Here is a 21,625-nt window from a genome sequence, read left to right as displayed (position 1 = left end):
ATGTAAGAAAATTTTAATTTGGTAATTGAAAACAGCTTTTTATATATAATTATTGAGAACATAATCTTCTCAAGGTTTTGATCTAAGGGATCACTTATGGGTTCATCGTTTTTGGCGCAATGGGTGCTTTTACAGGACCAAAAAGGGTCTAAGTTTCAAACCTTATGAAACTGAACCAAGAATTAAACACTATTTACAAAACTTGATCAATAAGTAGACACTATTCATGAAACTAAACTAATAAGTAGACACTATTTATGAAACTGGACCAATAAGTAGACACTATTTATGAAATGAAGCCAAGAATTAAGCACTATTTCCAAAACTAAACCAATAGGTGAAAACTATTTATGAAACTAGACTAAGAACTAGACAATATTTATGAAATATGACCAAGGACTAGGCACTATTTATGAAAGTTGACCAATAATTAGGCATTATTTATGAAACCGGACCAAGAAAGAGATACTATTTATGAAACTATACCAATTATTATACATTATTTATGAAACTTGACCCAATAACTAGATATTATGTATGAACCATGACCAAGAACTAGGCATTATGTATGAAACATGGCTAAGGACTTGGTACTATTTATGAAAGTGGATCAAGAACTAGACATTATTTATGAAATTGGACCAATAAATAGTATAGTCCTGTTCAATTTCATAAATAGTGTGTTCAGTTTTATAAATAGCGTTTAATTTCATAAATAGTGTGTCCAGTTTCATAAATAATGTTTAGTTTCATAAATGTGTCTGTAGTAGACACACGGGGCTTGCACGTCAGTTTTTTTTTTAATTGTGTCATTTTCATTAAAATTTAACTTCTTTTGTCATTTTTATTAAAATTTAAGGGTTTTCATTAAAATTTAATTTTTTTCATTAAATAAAGTTATAGCATGGTTTTTAGTTAAAATAAACTTAACCCAAACCCTTTCATGAAAATTCCCTTTTTTTTATTTTGTTTCTTTAGACTTGATCAGGACTTCTTTATCCAGATGATGACCGGATTTGCCACTAATTCTCCTACTTTTCTTCAGTTCAATTAGTGATATCATCGGTGGAACTTAGGGGTCCCCAGTTCAAAGTCGGCAAAAATATTTTAATCCTTTGTGTTTGAACATTTTACACACCAGATAATGATCGACATAGAAAAATAGGGTGATATATGACTGATGAAGCAAGTGGTGAACTCAGTGGCATTTCCATGCCCTACTAGTAACTTATAGTTTCACACTTGTAATTGGTTTGAGAGTTTTATATGTTTAATTGGTTGTACAAGTATTTGATGTGATTTTCTTAATATTCTCATAAACTAAGAACTTGGATCTGGACAGAACTTGGTTTTAACTCGAGAGTCTAAACCACACACGTTTGACGTTTGTCAGGGTTGAACTTGGGTGCATACTTACAACAATATAGAGCAGAACATATAGAGAATGATATTTAGGCGCAACATGCACTTTGTCGGAGGCTTGTTTCTAATGTGATTGCCGTATTGAGCACGTTTTATTGTCATGACTCGTATGGTTTCAGATGTTACATTTACGTCTAGATGCCTACCACTTTTTGTTTATGATTTACTAATTCATGCGAGGATGTAATATGCATAGTGAGCTTCATTGCGTGAAAGAATTGGTTTAAAAAATAAGTATTATCATGCTCTAAATATAACAATTTCTTTTCTCAATAAATTTTATCTGGTGAGCTTAAACTTTATAAGAATATATAGTGTTGAAGTTTGTCCGTACAAGTTCAAGAAAACTAGTTCTCTTTCTTGACCACCAAAAAAGCATTGATGCTGTAACTTGAAACAATGCCAGAAAAAGGCTGGCCTCGCCTTTTTATTGGTCCCTATTCATACATATTTGTCATGTACAAAAAAGGCAGAAGCAAAACTAATGTTAATGAATGTATAAATAAGGTCTAAAATATCGATATTATCTCGATATTTCTATTGAAATTTTCGTTTTTTCGAGTACCGATATTTCAGATATCATCGATATTTTAGACATTGATAGGAACTCTATGTGGTACTAAGTCACTCATGTATTTTACCATGCAATGTATGAAATGTAAAATATTATACTAATTCATTATATATAAATGATTATGGTGTGTTTAAACTTCTTTCATTAATTACTACATATTTTCTACACTCACAATGTTTGCCAGCTCGCTATATAATCAACTTAAATCAGTTAAATCCATCATGCAATGCATTTCCTTCCAATTTTTTTGTGATAAACTAATAGATATTTGACTAAATAAACATCTTGCAAAGTTTCGATAATATCCCGATATTTCCATCGAAATTTCCCTGTTTTTGGACTACCGATATTTCCGATATCATCGATATTTTATACCTTGTGTATAACACATCAGAATTAAATTACAGAAAGATATTCATCACCTGTCAACTGTTAGGGTCAATCGAGATGACTTAGGTGCAAATACCAATTGAGTTCAGGGTTTTTTCCCCTTCAAAACGGTATTTTACATGTTTATTACGATTTTTCTATAACACAAAAAAAAAAATTAAATCCAAACTAATGTTAACTATGACTTCCTTAAGAAAAATTCCAAAACCAAAGATTTGACTTGCAAAAGCATATGTTCACATGTGTATTTCCCTAAAAAATATTGAAATTAAGATAATAAGATTTTGTCTCAATAAATATATTGGATCATGAATTGGATTCGCCAGTATTTGTGTTTTTTTTTTTTTGGTAGAATTTGAATTAATATCTTAGAATCTCCATGTGAGATGCGTTATATGCTTAGTTACGGTGCAAATGTTAAAAAAAATGGTATTGAATATTCAAGAGCAAATATGAGAGAAGCATGTATAAATCCGCACGTTTTAGTTTCATTAATAAAAAACAAAAAGTCATATACGCCACTGCACCCCACAAATACATGAGAGAAAAGGAGTAGGATTTTTTCTTCTCTTTTTTTTCTTCCCCTTCCCTTCCCTTCTATTTAAACGGTCATGGTTAAGTCATGTCAACATCTTATATTAATTTTTTATAACAAGAAAAAGACAAAATAAGAGAATGTGAGAAGAGAATGTGAGAAGAGATGATGGAAAGAGGAAATGAGAGAATCTTAGTCCGAGAGAAAAAGAGATTTCAAATTATGCATGTCTGTACTTTGGACTATTTCGTACAAAGCCAAAGCTAGCCAGCATGCACTTGCATGTATATAAATAGACTTGGGAGTCTTCACAATCTTAGACCTTGCCATTGTTTATAAGTTTATAGCAGCAGCCTAAGCAGAAGGAGAAGGAGAAGAAGAAGCAGCTCAAAGTAACACTCGTAGGATATCGCCTCAGCCTCGGACCTAGGCCAAGTGATTGGTTTCGTGAGTGTGCCACTAATTTAGGCCCGAACGGAGAGTTTTTAATCACTTTCTGATCAAATTCGAAAGAGAAAAATGGTTAGTGCTCCTTGCTGCCAGAAGATGGGGTTGAAGAAAGGGCCTTGGACTGCAGAAGAAGATCACATACTTGTCACTTACATTCAGCAGCATGGCCATGGAAACTGGAGAGCTCTCCCAAAACTAGCTGGTAATTACTGATTAGACCTTGCTTTATCAACTGCTAATCTACTAATGCAAACAAAAAAATGGCTTCTTGGGTTCTTCCAAATTAAGTTCTTAAGGACATTTTGGAGAAGAATTATATATATATATATATACTAGAAGCTAGAAAGTTTTGAGCTTTTGATTGACCTTGAGTGTTTCTTTTTTCTAGGTTTGTTACGGTGTGGAAAGAGTTGTAGACTCAGATGGACAAACTACTTGAGGCCAGATATCAAAAGAGGGAATTTTAGCAGGGAAGAAGAAGACGCCATCATCAACTTACATCAAATGTTAGGAAATAGGTATGTAGTACGTAGTTCCATTTCTTCTTCGATTTTTCTGCAAATTTGAACTGCAGGTTAACGCAGTACTGACAGTTAGATCTATAATTTCATCATTCTCCGCTAGAGTAAAAGACCATATTAAGTTATCTTGACGTATTCATTTTCAAGTATTGCATGTTTACGCAATTATAATTGTTAGGTCTTCACCTTTCTCGTGAATTATAAATCATTAAAATGTGTTTTTATTGAATACGAATTCATACTATCGACAAACTCTTTTTTTTCTTTCTTAATTTCTAAATGGAAGATCACGTCATACCAATGAAGAACATTGATGCATGTGGGGACTAGGTGACAATCTAGCTAGTCGACTAGTGAAACATGTCGGGACTGAAAAAAGATTCCTTACATAACTTTTTCATGCACTACCTAAAACCCAAGAAATAAAAATGAAAAACACGATTTTCAAGCATTTAAAGTACTAAGCAACATTTTTTTGCACTCTTGCGTAGTGCTCACAATGATTCATGTGACACAACAGAACAGATTTGATATCCCTAAATCTGATTAAGTTATTGTTTTTTTTCTCAGATGGTCACAAATCGCAGCGAGACTGCCTGGTCGCACAGACAATGAAATAAAAAATGTATGGCACACCCATTTAAAAAAAAAGCTGAAATCGAACCAAACTAAACCAAATTCTAGGGCACATTTCTACTCTAGAAAATCGGAGCAAGAGCTAGAGCCCATTGATGATTCTTCATATCGTGCAAAATCTGATAGCTTGGATTGTGTGCCTGTTTCGCCGGCTCGATGTACTTCAAATAACACGTCATCTGTCACGACCAACGACGACGACAACAACAACAATAGTAACAATGTATGCTTGACATTTGACGATTACCAAGCAAATTTACCAGAACCAGATGATAGTTTTTGGTCGGAAGTTTTGTCAACTGAGTATTATGAAGAGACGGTGAATGAGTTTCAGGCATTTGGTGGTGACCCACAAGTGAATATGGGGCCTACTGATGGTGGTTTTAGTTTAGACATGTACAATGACAACAACATGGACTTTTGGTTTAATATATTCTCAGGAGCTGAGGAAATTCCAGAATTGTTAGGAATTTGATATGTCAACAAGGAAGGCTGTTTTATAATTTTGTTTATGAAATTATGAGTTGGGAAATAGAATTTTGTGTTGTTGCTGTCCAAGTCTTTGACCTTTTGAGATGAGGCCCCATCGTATACAAAGCAGCAAAAATTATATATAATTCTTGTTCAATTTTGCCGGAATGAATTTACTTGGACAAAATTATATTCAGATTAGTATTTGATTGGTAATGCAATCATTTGTTAATTTACAGCATAAATGAATTTCAGATAGGATGAGGATTTATGGTCAACCATCTGAATCTCACATAGGATAATTAAGAGATTTAGAGTGTGATTATAAGAAGTTATGTTATTCTTCATACTGTTAATTCATTCTAGGAATTTGATCCACTCCTGAACTTAATGTCCGGAGCCTAAGGATCAATTCATCTGGGTCGCTGATTAGTGTGTAAAAAAAATCAAAACCGTTGGTTTTGTGTGGTGAGCTAGGAAAATAAGTTAATGAGAACTGTTGAATTTAATTTATGCGGCCCAAATGAATTGATCCTTAGACTCCAGACACTAAGGTCTGAAGCAGATCCAATTCCTTCATTCTATACTATAAAGTGAAATGTCCATTCCTCCCTGATATCAGAGTCACATTCACTTCTGTTGCCCAATATGTGTGCATGGTGCATCCATGTTAGCCCAACGAGATACGTGCTTCTACATCCTAATATGTGTTGTCTACGTATTAAACTTAAATGACCTTATATGTGAGAAAATGTGTGAATGGTATAAAATCCACATCAAAAAAATAAGAGACCTAGTGTAACATTCCACATCATCCAGAGGAGTGGATCCTCTAAGTCTTATATGTATATTCTCATCTCTACCTAGCACGAGGTTTTTTTGGAAGCTCACTGGTTTCGGGTTCCATCGGAACTCCGAAGTTAAGTGAGAAGGTGGCCAGAGCACTCCCATGATGGGTGACCCACTGGGAAGTTGTTTCTGAGTTTCCAAAAACAAAACCGTGAGGACGTGGTCGGGGCTCAAAGCGGACAATATCGTGCTACGGTGGTGGAGCGGGCCCGGGAAGTGATCCGCCCTAGGCCAGGATGTTACACCTAGTATATTTTTAATTATAAGAATTTGAGTTGCTCTGTATATCATCTTTTGAGTTTTTGATTTTCTGATATATGAGATGCGCTATATCTCATATCCATGAATCGATAGCTACTAGAAACAAGGAAAAGAAACTACTTACCTGAATGTATCTAGTCTTCTGCAAGAATATATCGTAGCATATAATAAAGTTTTGCACTTAATTAGGGCATTTTAAATTATGAAATGAGGAAATTTTCGTGGAAATTTGCCAGGCTAAATCATGTCGTACATGTTGTAGTCATCTTTTCTTATCAAATATCTAACCTGTTAACTGATCAAACTGTGAACATGATTTTCTTGAGACATGTTAAACATTCAATAAATCATACTATGAAGATCTGCAGTAATGTTCCTTTGTTCTTTCTTTTTTTAAGCAACGGCATGATTTTTCATAGATAAAAATAACCAATACAGAGTAGGCCGGCAGAGTAATGCCACCATTAATTACATTCAGACGAGATTAAACTTAAAATAAAGTCTGGGGGCTCCTCAAACCAGGAGCAAGTAACCAAATTCATACGAAGAGCATGGCGAGCAAGGCGATGTACAATACTATTTCCTTGACGACGGGTGTGGGAAATGGAAACTCCAGTGATGCTGAGGAGGAGCAACCTTGGAGTCCTCCAGAATATGTCAAACTACAGTATTGTTCCTTTATCAGATGATACGTATACATATTTCCAACTCACACCAAAAACAAAAAAATTGACCAAACCTCCAACTCATTCCGTATATTTCATCCATCGAGTGAATCTTCACACTTATATTGATTATCGTTAAATTAGTTATTAGTTATTCAATTAATTGATCCAAGATACAAATTTAAAATTTTAAAATAATCTAATAGCTATTAGCTCACCTTACTTGTATTATGTGATACAAAATGCCGCTCGAATACTTGATACTTAGAAAAATCTCTCTACTTTAAAAGATGAACAAAAGTATTCCCATCAATTAATAAGGCCAAATGTACGTTTCTCATGTTATAATAAAGGAATTGTTATTAGTACTCCAAAAATCTTATTCTACACTCAAAATTTTCTATATTAGGAAAGAAAAATACACTTGTGAGAAGTGTTGAATGAGATTTTTAAAGTGTCAATAACACTTCCCTATGATAATCATATTCTCTCTCTCTCTCTCTCTCTCTCTCTCTCTCTCTCTAGCTCCACTTAAGAGCATGATTATCAAAAGTGGCTAGGGAGACTAAATTTGCAAACTAAATGATGTGTCATCAATAGAAATGAGCACGTTTATCAATGCTTAAGTAATAAATCAATCATCAACTTCCATGTTCTTTAGTTTTCAAAATTTAGTCAACAAATTCAGTCTCCCTGACATTATCCTTACCAAAAAGTAGATTTTCACATGAAATTTGGAGTTTATCTGCAAACCTACTTGCATGATGACATATAAAATCTCAACTCGAATATCTAATGCTTAGAAAAATATGTCCACTTTAACGTTGAGCAAAAGGATTCCCACAATAAAAAAAGTATTCCCATCAATTAATTAGGCCAAATGTATCTTTTCATGTTATAAAAATCATATATGACTCTCTCCCTCTCTCTTAATATGAATAGATTTTTCATTGTGACTGGAACACGAGGTAATACGTTACGTGATATTATACAAATAGTAAGATATATGTGTTAAAAAGTTAATAACTTAAAATATAAAATTTGCTACCACTTATATAAAAATACGTGATATATCACTCGTATTCCGATCATAATAAAAAATTTCTCCTCAATACGGGCTCCACTTAAGAACATGATTACCAATTAGTATATTTTCACATGAAATTTAGAGTTATCGCCTAACCTGTTTTATAATCCTTCCTTTGCAGGCGTGCATGAATTAAGAACATAAAAAAACAAATGTCCGGCGAACACGTGCGCTTTGCGTAGACGAGAAAAAAGAGTTTTTTGTGCATATAATAGTCAAGTCTAACACGAGCTTAGAGTAATATTTAATCCAGAATTTTCTCCTTTTTTTTTTTCTGGACAAAATATTAATCGTAAATAATCCCCAAAGGATTTGCATGCAAATCTAAAGCTAATCAACTTTGCCACCCTCTCAAGTCATGACCTACTACTAACTTTGAACAATTCTATTCCATTTGAAAAATATACTGACTCTGGTACTAGTCGTCTAAGACCATATCCAACTGAAGGGCCCAGAGAGCCAGAGAATCGAAAATATCTTGAAAACTATCTCCAACTGAGGGTCAAGCCAAAGGGCTCGTGGGCCCCACTGGACAAAAAAGGGCCAACTGGCTAGCCCAAATGAGCCAGCCAGCCGGCCTCGGGTCGGGCCACATGCTGACGTCATATTTGATATATATAATTTTTTTTACAGTTTTTTTTAACAATTTTTTTATTTATTATTATTTACATTAAGTAACATGAAACAACCTTAAACACTATTAAACAACATTAAGTAACATTAAACAACATAAAAAAATTAACAACATGAAACTTAAACAACATTTTTAAAAACATTTAACAACATGAAAATTATTGACAATCTATAACATAAAATTATTGAGGTAATTTAATTGAAGTAACCATAGTAATTCAATTAAAATAATAAATTATGTTTGGCCCTCGGTTTGAGATGATTTTTGGTGACTGGGCTATGTTTGGCCTGGCCCTCAGTTGGAGACTGTAAAAAATATGGTCCTGCACTATTCATTAAAATATTAATTTCTTGTTAGCCCTTTGGCCCTTCTGTTGGAGATGGTCTAACACAGCTGAGATTTGAAATGCTCAAGCTTGGTTAAGGGGACCGTATTAAAGGAGAACACACAATGGGCACCCAATATGTGTCCTTAGTTTTGAACATAAAATTTTACGATGATCTCGTCCTTAGTTGTGGAATTTATAGGAGGTTTTGATCCAATAAATCAATTTAATTTGATGATAAAACGAGGAATATGATGGATGGAAACATTAGGACGTAAAATTTGGGCAAACAAAGTCACATACTAAAGCTTTGTTGTTGTTGTTTTTTTTTCCCCCACTTGAGAGGTATAATTGTATTTCGATATTAGGATTAAATATATAGTTCAACATTTTATTCTAAGGGGAGAGGCAAACGAAACATTATCTTTTAGCAAGTATTATTGACCTATAAAAATAAAATATTCATTGACATATGATGAAATGTGAAATTACTTAAAACCCCCAAACAAATTTCCTATTCTCTATCTAATTCACCTTTTTATTTCAAACAAATGAAGTTATGTACACTAAAGGGGATTGTTGAACTTAGCCTCACAATGGTTAACTATAATATGGTTCAAATTCGCATTTAGTGAAAACCGAATATGAAATTTCTCACGTACAAGTAAAGAGAAATACATTAAACTGTAGTATTAAGTAGCCTCTCTTTAATTCAATTGGATTTAACAAAAAAAGAAAAGAAAAATTTACTTGGACTAGCCGTGAGAGAATGAAAGCCTAGTTGGTAGTCCTCTTAGGGTGCGTTTGTTGCACCGGACTGTCTCAGACTGGATTAGCTGCATGGACTAAGTTGGACTGAGTTAGACTAGACTAAGATGGACTAGCTTAGTGAAGTGTTTGGTGCAGTGTCAGGACTAAGGAACAGACTAATAACAAATTCCAATATTATATTATTTAATTCATATTTATTAATATTTTACATTATTTAATAAATATTTTATTATTACTTCTGTCTATTTTCTCATTCTAGAAACCTCCTTCCATTCCCAATTGTGTTCCGTTCATCCCCTCTTTCTTCCTTAATTTTCTCCGCCCCTCCCCCTTTGTTTTCTTCCTAATTTTTCTTCGTCCCTTTCCCTTTTTTTCGTCGTCCCTCTCCCTCTTCATCTCCATCTTCTTCTTTTGTTCTCCGTTCATCTCCCTATTTTCTTCCTTTTGTTCTCTATTCATCTCCCTCTTTTGATGAAATAAATTAACATCAAAATTAAACCCAGAAGCTGTTCATCTTCCAACTTCATAATCGACTGCAAATCTTCACAATCAAACCACAAAGCAAGAAAGAGATTGAAAATTTAGGAGTTGGAAGCGGGTTGCATGTGTGATTGGCTCAAAGGTAGAAGATGGGGGTTGGATCTAGTTTGCGTTTTCTGAGTTTTTGGTTTTCTGGGTGCTGTGATTGAAAATTTCAAACTCACATCACTGCAAATTTTTTGGGTTTTCCGGTTTTCACGGTGTTGTGTGATTGAAAATTTCAAACTCATCTCCCTTTCAGATTTTTTTTTTAGGTTTTCTAAGATTTTGGGTGTTGGATGTGGTTTGGAAGATAGAACGTTTGCAGATTTTTCTTCTATTTTGTTTCGGTTTTGCCAAATCTGGTCTTGAAGATGGTTCTGGGAAGCAAGAACGAAGTAGATAGATGTGCAAAGCGGGAGGGGGAAGCTAAGGTCTTAGCAGTCCACCCAATTTCGGGGGGTCTCACTAAGCCCCTTTAGCGAAGTGTTTAGTCCAACTTAGTTGGGGTGAGTGTCATTAAACTTTGTCCCGGCGTGTAACAAACACGGGATTACTCTACCAGTTAATCCAGTCCAATCTAGTGAATGCTAGTGAGTGCAAACAAGCGCACCCTTAAGTTTTAAGAAATCCTCCTTAGGAAAGTTATTGGCATCAATATAATTAATCAAATGAGCACTAAACACTAAATGGTGTTTTCAAAACTTACACCATCACCTGTCTTAAGGGAATAAGATTCTCTCCCCTTTTTTTCCCTCCCCTTCCCTCCCCTCTTATTTGAATGGTCACGGTTAAACCATGTTAATTCTCTATTTCATACTTTTGTGTAACAAATCAGTTTCATACAAAATTATTTTCAAGTGTAGAATCAGTCAAACCTCATGTAGTTTAGTATCCAAAATAGAACTCCCTTACAAGTATTTTGTCTCATAGATTTTTGCACAAAGACATGAATCCTTAACATGAATTCTCCAACCAACTTTAACCAATAAAGCTTGATTTATCTCTGTTGTTTCTTCAATCACGCACCTCCACCACACTTAGGTCTTAATAAAAAATAAAATCATATGTGCCATCACTACCTCATCGCTCCACCACTACCACAACATTCTCCACTGTCTCACCATCATCACCAACACATCCATCATCTTTGACACCACCACCATTGCAACCACTGCCATATCCTCTACCATCATCACCCTTGCCACCATGTCCACCACTAACGTCTCACCATCGCTACAACCCAAACCACCGCCACCATGTCACCATGACCATCACCACTTGCACCTCCGCCGTCACTACTGCCACCACCACCACCATATTATCCACCTCATCACCCCAGTCACCATGGTCATCACCACCTCCACCATCGCACTGTTGCCACTACCACCACCTCCACTATCTCCACCCATTACCCTTAGTACTACCAATACTCCAACCACCATTGCTACCAACACCATCTCTACCCACTACCCACTTCAACAAATGAAAGTTTTCATGGGGGTAAAATTATAAATTTAAGATGACGATGGGACAAAGTGTTTGTACCATTTTCGGTCAATTTTTCAGAGTTAAGATAGTTTGGAAGAATGCTAGGTTTGCAATCACGAGGCTGATTTGAAGGTTGTTCACGTCAGGAATTTCCGTCGGGGAAGTTTCCTGGCCGACGAAAGCACAGCTCCCCGAGAGGTTGGCGCCGGCTGAGGGCTGCTGTCGGGCTTCTGCTTCACTGTCGGGCTTTGTCGGGCAAGGCTCGTCGGGCAAGACTTATCGGGCAAGACTTGTCGGGCAAGGCTGGAAGAGAAAGACATCGTTAACTTTGAGAGGTGCCTTTGTGGGGCCTTAGGAGTAGGCCTTGAGGCTCACAATCAAGATTAACTTCTAAGTATTCAGGCGTGCCACTGCCATCTTTAGCATGGCAGATGTAAAATGGATGTTGAGTTTTAGTTGTAATATATATATATATATATATATGCCCGAGAAACCGTGTTAGTTATAACAGGTGCCTTTGTGGGGCCTTAGGTGTAGGCCTTGAGGCTTCCCATCAATAACTAAACCAGTCCTCGAACATATAATATTTGTTTCATTGATTGCAGGAGCCTTACAACTATTATACTTCTGATTACCAGAATCTGAGAGATAGAACAAACCCAAATAGGTGCCTTTGTGGGGCCTTAGGTGTAGGCCTTGAGGCTTCCCATCAGAATCCATTCCACGCTTAAGCGTTCTATGATAATCATAATATAATAGAAATAAAAATAAGGGGTAGGTCGATTACTTGCACCCCAAGTAACTTCGGACTTCTTGTTTATCAAGGACTATTGTGGATGGGTTAAGTCCACATAAGGTTCTTTTTTATGCCTTGAGGCCAAGGACTTTCAACTGATCAAATTTACATGCCCGAGGGCTTAGAACTTAGATCTGGTTTGAACAATGAAGATATATTCAAATCGGATCTAAGTGCTGAAAAATTCTTTTAATAGTCATCTTACTAGAAATAACTTGAATACAACTGGAAGTATACAACATATTACTAGGCTAATGAATGAAAAGACAAAAACAAAGAAGGTCGGGCAAGGTTTAACCTTGTCGGGCAAGCCTGGTCGTCTTGCAGGTTCCTATCTTTGTGGCTTATCAAGGGTCTGAGAGCTTTAGAGAGAGGTAAGGAGAGGAATTTGCAAAGAGAAATCGATACTACAGCAAGGTTGAACAGGGTAGCAGAGCTATTACAAAGGTTTGAGTGAAGGCTTGTCCCGATAGGGATGAAGGCTTGGGCTGACTACAGCTTCGTTTTGAAGGCAAATCTGGCTTTGAGCAGAGTTTGTGCTTGCATTTGTTTGTTTGTTTGAGTGTCCCTAATCCTGATTTCTCTTTCTTCTTTTATAAACAACTCAGCTTAGCCTCTTGTAGCAGCAGCCTTGCCCAAATGCAACTTGAAAGGCAGTGACTCATCAGCTATTTTACTTGTTCTGCCATTATAAAGTACTTTATGGGATGTATAGCTGGTCAGTCTATACCACTTGGCCTTTAGGTAGGTGAGCAAGTGGTCTTTATGAGCTGCACCAAGTCAGAAAAGCCCTTTTCTGCTTTCTGGGCTTTGGCCGATTCTTCCTTTAGGCATCCTTTTGGGCCAACCCCTTTCCTGAGCCCAAAGTTCAAGTTTTGATCCAAACAAAGGTCCCAGGGTTTTGTTTGAGTCACGACCTACAACAAGAGTAAAGCGACTTTGAGTGAGTTGAAAGGTCTTATCTATCAGATTTCGAGACTGGAATGCGATGTATGTTTTGTGACATACAAGCCGAAAAATTGTAATATGAAATTAAATATGTTTCTAATTTTCAAGACAAGTGTAAACTAAAAGCTAAATGTTTATCGAACGCTCTCTAAACTACTTTAGTATACAAGAAGTGGGGATCAAATTGGGTGTAGGAACATATGCACACTATTCTTACTAACTCCCCTTCAAATCCCCATGAGATCATTTAAATGTTTTATTTTTCAATTTCTTGTAGCTCAATTGGTTAGAGCATTTGCTCTTGCACTCGAGATTCCTTGTTCGAATCTCCCTCCCCTTAATTTAAATGAGTTTAACGTAAATGATCATATTGTTTGTCAAAAGAATTCTATAGCAAAATCGAGGGTAGGAAGGAAACCTCGTACCTAAACTTTGGGCCCAAAAGAAAGGCCCAATCTGTAAACCCTGTTTGGGTTAATTTGGGCCGATATCAGCAGGAAAACTAAAGCCCTGTTGCCTTATGGTTTGCGGAGAAGGTGAAACGTCGCCGTTTTGGCGGGAAGGAACATAACCGCAAACACCTGCCCCAAAATCTGACCTCTCAATTCAAATTTTCCGGTTGGGGTTAGGTTTTGATTCTTCATCTTCGACGGTACAAATTCGAATCAAATTTTTTGAAGTTTGAGCTTCGAGACCGGCGAACATGGCGACTGCTTCAGGTTCGTTCATCTTCTCCATTGTTTATCCCCAATCTATCATCAATTTTACACTTTTTGACTTCAAATTTAATCCATCGTTTGAATGTGACATTCTTTGGTGCTGTTTTTGTTGAAATTGATCGGTTCAAGATTTACGAATCGTATCATCACGTAATTTCAATCGGCGATCTGTGGGTTTGAGCTCGGTTGGTCCAAATTTAGATTCGTATATAGATACTTAGGGTTTCTTTGGGACCTGGGTTGGAATTACGCGCTAAAAAGTTGAAATTTGTTGGGTTTTACCAGTCATCACATTCGATTCGGTTGAATATATGAATTGGTGAAACAAACATATATATTCGAAAGTAGGAATTACATCGAGATGAATGCTGTGCTACTAAATTTTATACCTTTTTTGTGGAAGGTTGATTTTTCCAGTGTTTAAGCTACTATGATGCAGTCTGGTTTTTGGCAAAACTGGTAGATTTCAGAGTTTTCCGGGTTCTCCTATGCTACTCTGTATATTGATTTATCTCATGTGGTGGTCCTGTAGGGTCATTCAAATCTAGGGAAGACCATCGTAAGCAAATGGAATTGGAAGAAGCGCGTAAAGCTGGGCTTGCGCCAGCTGAACTGGACGAGGATGGAAAGGAGATTAATCCTCATATTCCCCAATATATGTCATCTGCGCCTTGGTATCTCAAACACGAGAGGCCTGTAAGTTGTTCGTTTTCTTTCTAATAAGTTAATAGTTCTGATAATCGCACCCTTGTGGTATAAGTTCTGAATATTGATACATTTTTTTCCCCAAATCAGAGCTTGAAACATCAAAGGAAATGGAAATCAGATCCAAATTACACAACATCATGGTATGACAGAGGTGCAAAGATATTCCAGGCTGATAAATATAGGAAGGGTGCATGTGAGAAGTAACTCTCTCTCTCTCTCTCTCTCTCTCTCTCTCTCTCTCTCTGTTTCTTGCAAACCGAATTGTAAACAACTTCATGGATTTAAGACCCTTACCGAACCTTTTTGCCATCTTGACAGGCTTAGAAATTCATAAATGTCATTCAGTTTTAAATTTTCAATGCATATGTACTTGATTAATTGCACTTTGTGGTAAGTCGTGTTGGGTCTTCCCCTTACCTGTCAAAAGTAGGCTTTCTTTCCCCTTTATTATATCTCAAGGCCTAGAGATTAATGTTTGAATGTCTATTCTTACAGCTGTGGTGCCAGTACACACGACTCAAAGTCATGCATGGATAGGCCCAGGAAAGTGGGAGCGAAGTGGACTAACACGCACATTGCTCCTGATGAAAAGATAGAGACTTTTGAGCTTGACTATGATGGAAAACGGGACCGCTGGAATGGATATGATGCAACGAGCTATGCTTTGGTAGTTGAAAGATATGAATCAAGAGATGAAGCTCGAAAGAAATTCTTAAAGGAACAGCAACTAAAGAAGTTAGAGGAGAAAAATAATAACCCAAATGGTGAGGACAAGGTTAGTGATGTGGATGAGGATCATGGATAGGCCCAGGAAAGTGGGAGCGAAGTGGACTAACACGCACATTGCTCCTGATGAAAAGATAGAGACTTTTGAGCTTGACTATGATGGAAAACGGGACCGCTGGAATGGATATGATGCAACGAGCTATGCTTTGGTAGTTGAAAGATATGAATCAAGAGATGAAGCTCGAAAGAAATTCTTAAAGGAACAGCAACTAAAGAAGTTAGAGGAGAAAAATAATAACCCAAATGGTGAGGACAAGGTTAGTGATGAGGATGAGGATGATTTGAGGGTAGATGAAGCCAAGGTTGATGAAAGCAAACAAATGGACTTCGCAAAGGTTGAGAAGCGTGTACGTACAACTGGTGGTGGAAGCACAGGAACTGTCAGGTAAGGGTTTTAAACCGATTTTTTTTTTTTTTTAATTTTCAACTTGTCTTGAAGGGCCTCACTTAGTGGGAAAAGGCTTTGTTGTTGTTGTTGTTGTCATCTTGTCTTGAAGGGGCGTTGTTGTCTCAATACCCATTTTTTATTTATTTTTCATTGTTTTTTCACTTGTGCGTTGGTCTCTATATATGAATCCTTACTGAGATATTTTTGTTTTCAGGAATTTGCGTATTCGTGAGGATACTGCAAAATATCTCTTAAACCTTGATGTCAACTCTGCACATTATGACCCCAAAACCCGATCCATGCGTGAGGACCCTCTTCCAGATGCTGATCCAAATGAGAAGTTTTACGGGGGTGATAATCGATATAGAAATAGTGGTCAAGCCATGGAGTTCAAGGAGCTCAATATCCATGCTTGGGAAGCATTTGAGAAGGGACAAGATATCCACATGCAAGCAGCGCCATCCCAAGCTGAGTTGCTGTATAAGAATTATCAGGTGATCAAGGAGAATTTGAAGTCAAAAACAAAGGACACTGTTCTGGAGAAGTATGGCAATGCAGCTAATGAAGAAGAATTTCCTAGGGAGCTTCTACTGGGACAAAGTGAAAGAGAAGTTGAATATGATCGTGCTGGGAGAATCATCAAGGGCCAGGTAAACTATTTGCATCTACCATTTCTCTTCATCTTTTTATTTCAGAACTCAAAACTTTTTATGTGCCTCAGTATGGAACATAAGGCCTTAATCAGCATGTCAAAGACTCAATTATATAGACGGCTGATTATTATACTTTGCACTAATACAGGATATAGCACTTCCCAGAAGCAAGTATGAAGAAGACGTCTATGTCAGTAACCACACCACTGTATGGGGTTCGTGGTGGAAGGATCATCAATGGGGCTACAGGTGTTGTAAGCAGGTTACTCGTAATAGCTATTGCACAGGTGCTGCTGGAATTGAGGCTGCTGAGGCTGCAGCTGATCTTATGAAGGCTAACATTGCTCGCAAAGAGGCCAATGGTGGTTAGTCTACCGTCTTTTACCCCCTTCTTCGTTTTAGATAGATATACTCTTTTATGTAAATATGTCATGCTTAATCCATTCTCCATTAGCCCTTTGATATTGACATGCTGTGTTCCCAACCTGGAAACAGATATCCCTGCACCCGTGGAGGAGAAAAGACCCGCTACTTGGGGAACTGATATACCAGATGATTTGGTTTTAGATGAGAAATTACTTGCTGAAGCTCTTAAAAAGGTGAGAGTTTGTCAACTTATGCGAATTGAATTCTTGAGTTGAAAAATAACGTGTATATTGTGTTTGTTGTTTGACTAGTTAACTAAATCTTATACAATTTTGACTTCGACAGGAGGATGGAAGAAAGAGAGAAGAGAGAGATGAGAGGAAGCGTAAATACAATGTTAAATGGAATGATGATGTTACTGCAGAGGATATGGAGGCTTATAGGATGAAGAAAGTCCACCATGATGATCCAATGAAGGACTTTCTCAACTAAGTTGAGACATGGCACGTAATTCTGATGGAGCCCTGTCCTCAAAACACTTTCGAGGCTGTCAACACGATGCACTGGCGTGGCTGTTATACCGCAGTTCTGCAAGCCTATTTCTTGAATTTATTCAGTTGTGGCAGAACACAGCTGAGTTTGACCCTCCCGTCTTTAATTTCCGACCTATCGAGTGTGATTACTGTAAGCTATTACATGAGCTACCCTGTGGTTAAGCCATGAGGTTGAAGGGGGCCGGAATGCCGATAAGCGGTTACCCATTTAAATTGTTGTTTACCTTATACTCGAGTGTCATGTAGAATTTACCTATTATGTTGTTATTCTTGTTCTGATGCTCATCAATTAAGGCTGGTTTGGGGTGCTTCAAATTGTTTTAAAAGTATCTTCTTAAGAAAATTGGAGCCTTGATTGTCTTTAGTAAATGAAAAAAAGTGTTCTTTTAGCAGAAGCAGTTATATACATTACTCTACAAATTAAAAAAGACAAGTTATTTTTTTATTGGAGGCACGTGAACAGTACCTTGATATAGACAATCTTATCCCATCTCTAGCACTTCTCTATTTTTCTATTTTTTTTTGTTTTTTTTGTTTTTTATTTAGCTAGAAGCACTTTTATCATTATTGTTTACTAAACACTTTTTTTTTTTTACAACTGTTTATTCTTACAACACAACATAAAGATAAAAAAATGCACGCCAACTCCAAACAAGCCATAAATAAATTGTTCAAAGAAAAACTGCACTGATTTATTGTGTTAGTTCCACATTAATGTATCAACTTGGAAAAATTACATGTTTCCAACTTAAAATGATTAGGCATTGATCATGTCCCTAATTTCTAATGTTCATTGATTAAGACCTTATTAGTTTTTAGATTTTGATCAAAGTCCCTATCATTAATATATTAATGAATTACATGTAAATTACATAATTTTTATAATAAAAATTAGTAATTGATTTAGAGTTTTAATACTCACACCTTTATTAAACTCTTAATTAATTTTCAATTCAATTCAAATATTTTCAAATACAAAAAATAAATTAGAATAAGTTTGTACCCATTAATTTTTTATAAAAAAATTGATACGTACCCATTCTTGATATACCAATTTGTTAAATGAAAAATGTATCCTTTTTTAATATAAAATGTACCCATTTTTTATATAAAATTCATTCAATCTTTTCTCTACTCCATTTTTAAACTTATATGGGTACTGACACATCCTGGCCCGAGCCCCTACCACATTCCGGGCTCGACTCCGCCGTAGCACGATATTATCTGCTTTGGGCCCCGACCACCCCCTCACGGTTTTGTTTCTGGGAACTCACATGAGAAATTCCCAGTGGGTCACCCATCATGGGATTGCTCTCGCGCGAACTCACTTAACTTTGGAGTTTCGGAACTCGAAACCAATGAACTCCCAAAAGGCCTCGTGCTAGGTAGAGATGATAATATACATATAAGGCTTACAAGATCCATACTCCTGGGCGATGTGGGATGTCACAATCCACTTCCTTAGGGGCCCGACATCCTCGTCGGCACACATCCGGCCAGGGATTGGCTCTAATACCAAATTGTCACATCTTGGCCCGGTCCCCCACCACATCCGGGGCTCGACTCCGCCGTAGCACTATATTGTCCGCTTTGGGCCCCGACCACGCCCTCAGGGTTTTGTTTCTGGGAACTCACAAGAGAATTTCCCAGTGGATTACCCATCATGGGATTACTCTCGCGCAAACTCGCTTACTTTGGAGTTTCGATGGAACCCGAAGCCAGTGAGCTCCCAAAAGTACATTCTATTTCGTTGATTTGAGAATGTATCTATGTCAAGTTTAATAGAAGAAATTTAATAATGTTGATTTGAGAATGTGTGTGTATATATATATTGTGTTTTTGAATAATGTACCCATGTTTTGGTACAATATTTTTTTGGTTAGTTTTTTATGGACGTACCCATGTACACACACACACACAATATATTGGAGAGTATAATTTATCTTTAATATTTTTAATCCCATCAATTATGGGTTTTATTTTAAATCTCATTAATATAAATAACTACAAAATTCATTTTTAAGTTAAAAATATAATAACCTACATAGAAATACATTATTATATTAATGTAAGGGATTTCGATCAAAAACTAAAAATCACAAAGATTTCAATCAAAGAACATTAGTAGTTAGAGACCGCATTCAAAGTGTCCCAAAAAAAACTTAGAATGATCAGAGTTTAGTCAAGTTGGCTAGATAATTAAGTTCCAATTCCATCATTGGTACCCAAAATTCAAATCTTATCTCGTTAGTCTAGATTAATTGAGAATAGACTATCGGTTGTGTCGGAATGGTGACCATCCTATATCTTCCATAGAATATTATAATAAAATTTAAAATATTAAGTTCATTTTTTTTGGAACAAACAATAGTTTTAGCAGGTTAATAGCTAGTTGTTCGAAGGGAGGAAAATCAATGGTGTTTATACCATATTTAGGGCCTCCGTATTTAGATCTCGTACAAATACGCAGGGAACTTAAATGTAATTATGTGATAAAGGAAGGGGCAAATATGTAATAAGTGATGAGCTCTTATTCTATAAAATGACTCATCACCCTCACAATGAGGAGAGGCCAATTCCTAGGCCCTCTCACCCCCCTCTCAAAACTCTCATTCTCAGAGCTCTCTCTCCCTCAAATAAATACATAATCAGTGTGGACGTAGCCCAAATCTTGGGATGAACCACGATACATCTTGTGTTATTTACATTTCATGCAGATTCACGGTCGGATTTACGTTGTTCTAAGACCTCCGGTTTTGTGCATCAACAAATGGGAATCGAACCTGCACTAAACCGCATTAACAAATGGGAATCAAACCTACACATACAGTGCATAGACATAATTATTTTCCGCCATTACGATAAAATGTCATCTTCATACAAATACTAAGATTCTTGCATACATTCATATATAAACTCTGCTCTTCCACAAGCAAGATGGAAATCTATCCCTTATTTGTCTCAGCACGGCCAATAACTTCCCCCATCTAAGTCATGCTTATGGAAAAGCTGCAAAAGCTTCATCCTGTTCTTCCTCTTCTACCCACTCGTGTTTTTTCCCCTCATTGAAGCCAATAAATATAACAGAAATTCATGCAAAACAAATTATTTTTCAGAATAATTAATCACACTTAATTTACATCATGTATATATTTCTTAATCTAATTAAACAAGAAAAGCTTATGCTACAAATGATAACGTGCCAACTTCTCCTGAACCTCCATTTCCTTTCTAAACTTGGCTATGAACTCCTCAGCTCTTTCATCAATCCCATGCATCATTGGGGAAGCAAATCCCAATGACTCCCACATATCATCCGCCGTCGCAGAACATCCTCTCTCAGCCCCACTTTCAACACCCGCGGCGGTAGTGGTAGTTTGCTTGCACTTCGCTACCGGAGGCTCAGAACTCCCCACCAGCTCAGTCACAGCAGGCTCTTCAAAAAGCTTGTCAACGTAGACATGTGCATCGCGACCACGGTTCTGAAGAAGCTGGCGGCGCTTGTAGCGAAAATCTAGGGCGAGACGCCCTTTGCGTTTATAACGCAGCTGGAGAAACTTGTAGGGTTTCAGTCCAACAGAAGAAAAAGCAAAAGCAGAAGCAGAAGATGAAGCGCCAGCAGTAATGGCCTTGACACGTTTTTTTCCGGGTTTCGCGATGCCTTTAGGCTTGTGGAGTTTTCTATGTAGTTTGGAGGTGAAGCTCTTCCAGGCCCTTCTGGCTGGTGGAAGCCTCAATCTCAAGCAAGACATGGATAACTAGGGTTTGCGAAGAGTGAGTGGATGATGGCTGTTTTATAAGCTGCTAGAGAGATTCTTTCAGCTTTTGGATTGTGGATTCGTTTTTGTGCAGTTTTAAACTATGGGATTTGGACTAATTAAAGGTAGCTTACTTCTTACTCTACGCGTTTGACATGAAAGAAAATTCAAAAATCCAAGTAATAGGTAGTCTTCGGGGGGAAAAGCAGTTTTGACGCTTCAACTTATCCATGTTGCACGTTGAAAAGCTTATTTACTTAAAACCCAAGATCAGTCTACAAGGATTGGAATGAGCTTAACCTAAACTTATTAGTGAACATTATGAGTTGAATCACAATCAATTTCAAT

General features: G+C 36.8%; 2 protein-coding genes and 1 pseudogene across 2 annotated transcripts; 2 read left to right on the top strand and 1 right to left on the bottom strand.

Moving 5' to 3' along the window:
- The first annotated feature begins 3,255 nt into the window (after positions 1-3,255).
- LOC126585172 (transcription factor MYB30-like) lies at positions 3,256-5,079 on the top strand. Its single transcript, XM_050249558.1, has 3 exons — positions 3,256-3,573; positions 3,760-3,889; positions 4,463-5,079. The coding sequence occupies exons 1-3, from the start codon at positions 3,441-3,443 to the stop codon at positions 5,001-5,003; spliced, it is 804 nt and encodes a 267-aa protein (XP_050105515.1). The 5' UTR covers positions 3,256-3,440; the 3' UTR covers positions 5,004-5,079.
- Positions 5,080-13,897: 8,818 nt separating this feature from the next.
- On the top strand, positions 13,898-17,845 carry LOC126586909 (pre-mRNA-splicing factor SLU7-A-like; annotated as a pseudogene).
- Positions 17,846-20,609: 2,764 nt separating this feature from the next.
- LOC126586973 (uncharacterized) lies at positions 20,610-21,339 on the bottom strand. The gene has a single exon (XM_050251936.1). The coding sequence runs from the start codon at positions 21,269-21,271 to the stop codon at positions 20,705-20,707; it is 567 nt and encodes a 188-aa protein (XP_050107893.1). The 5' UTR covers positions 21,272-21,339; the 3' UTR covers positions 20,610-20,704.
- Between the last annotated feature and the right edge of the window lie 286 nt (positions 21,340-21,625).

Source organism: Malus sylvestris, chromosome 10 (assembly GCF_916048215.2).
Source record: "Malus sylvestris chromosome 10, drMalSylv7.2, whole genome shotgun sequence".
In the NCBI taxonomy this organism is placed as follows: domain Eukaryota; kingdom Viridiplantae; phylum Streptophyta; class Magnoliopsida; order Rosales; family Rosaceae; genus Malus; species Malus sylvestris.
Note: the sequence above shows the minus strand (reverse complement) of the source record. Positions and strands in the feature narration are given on the sequence as shown.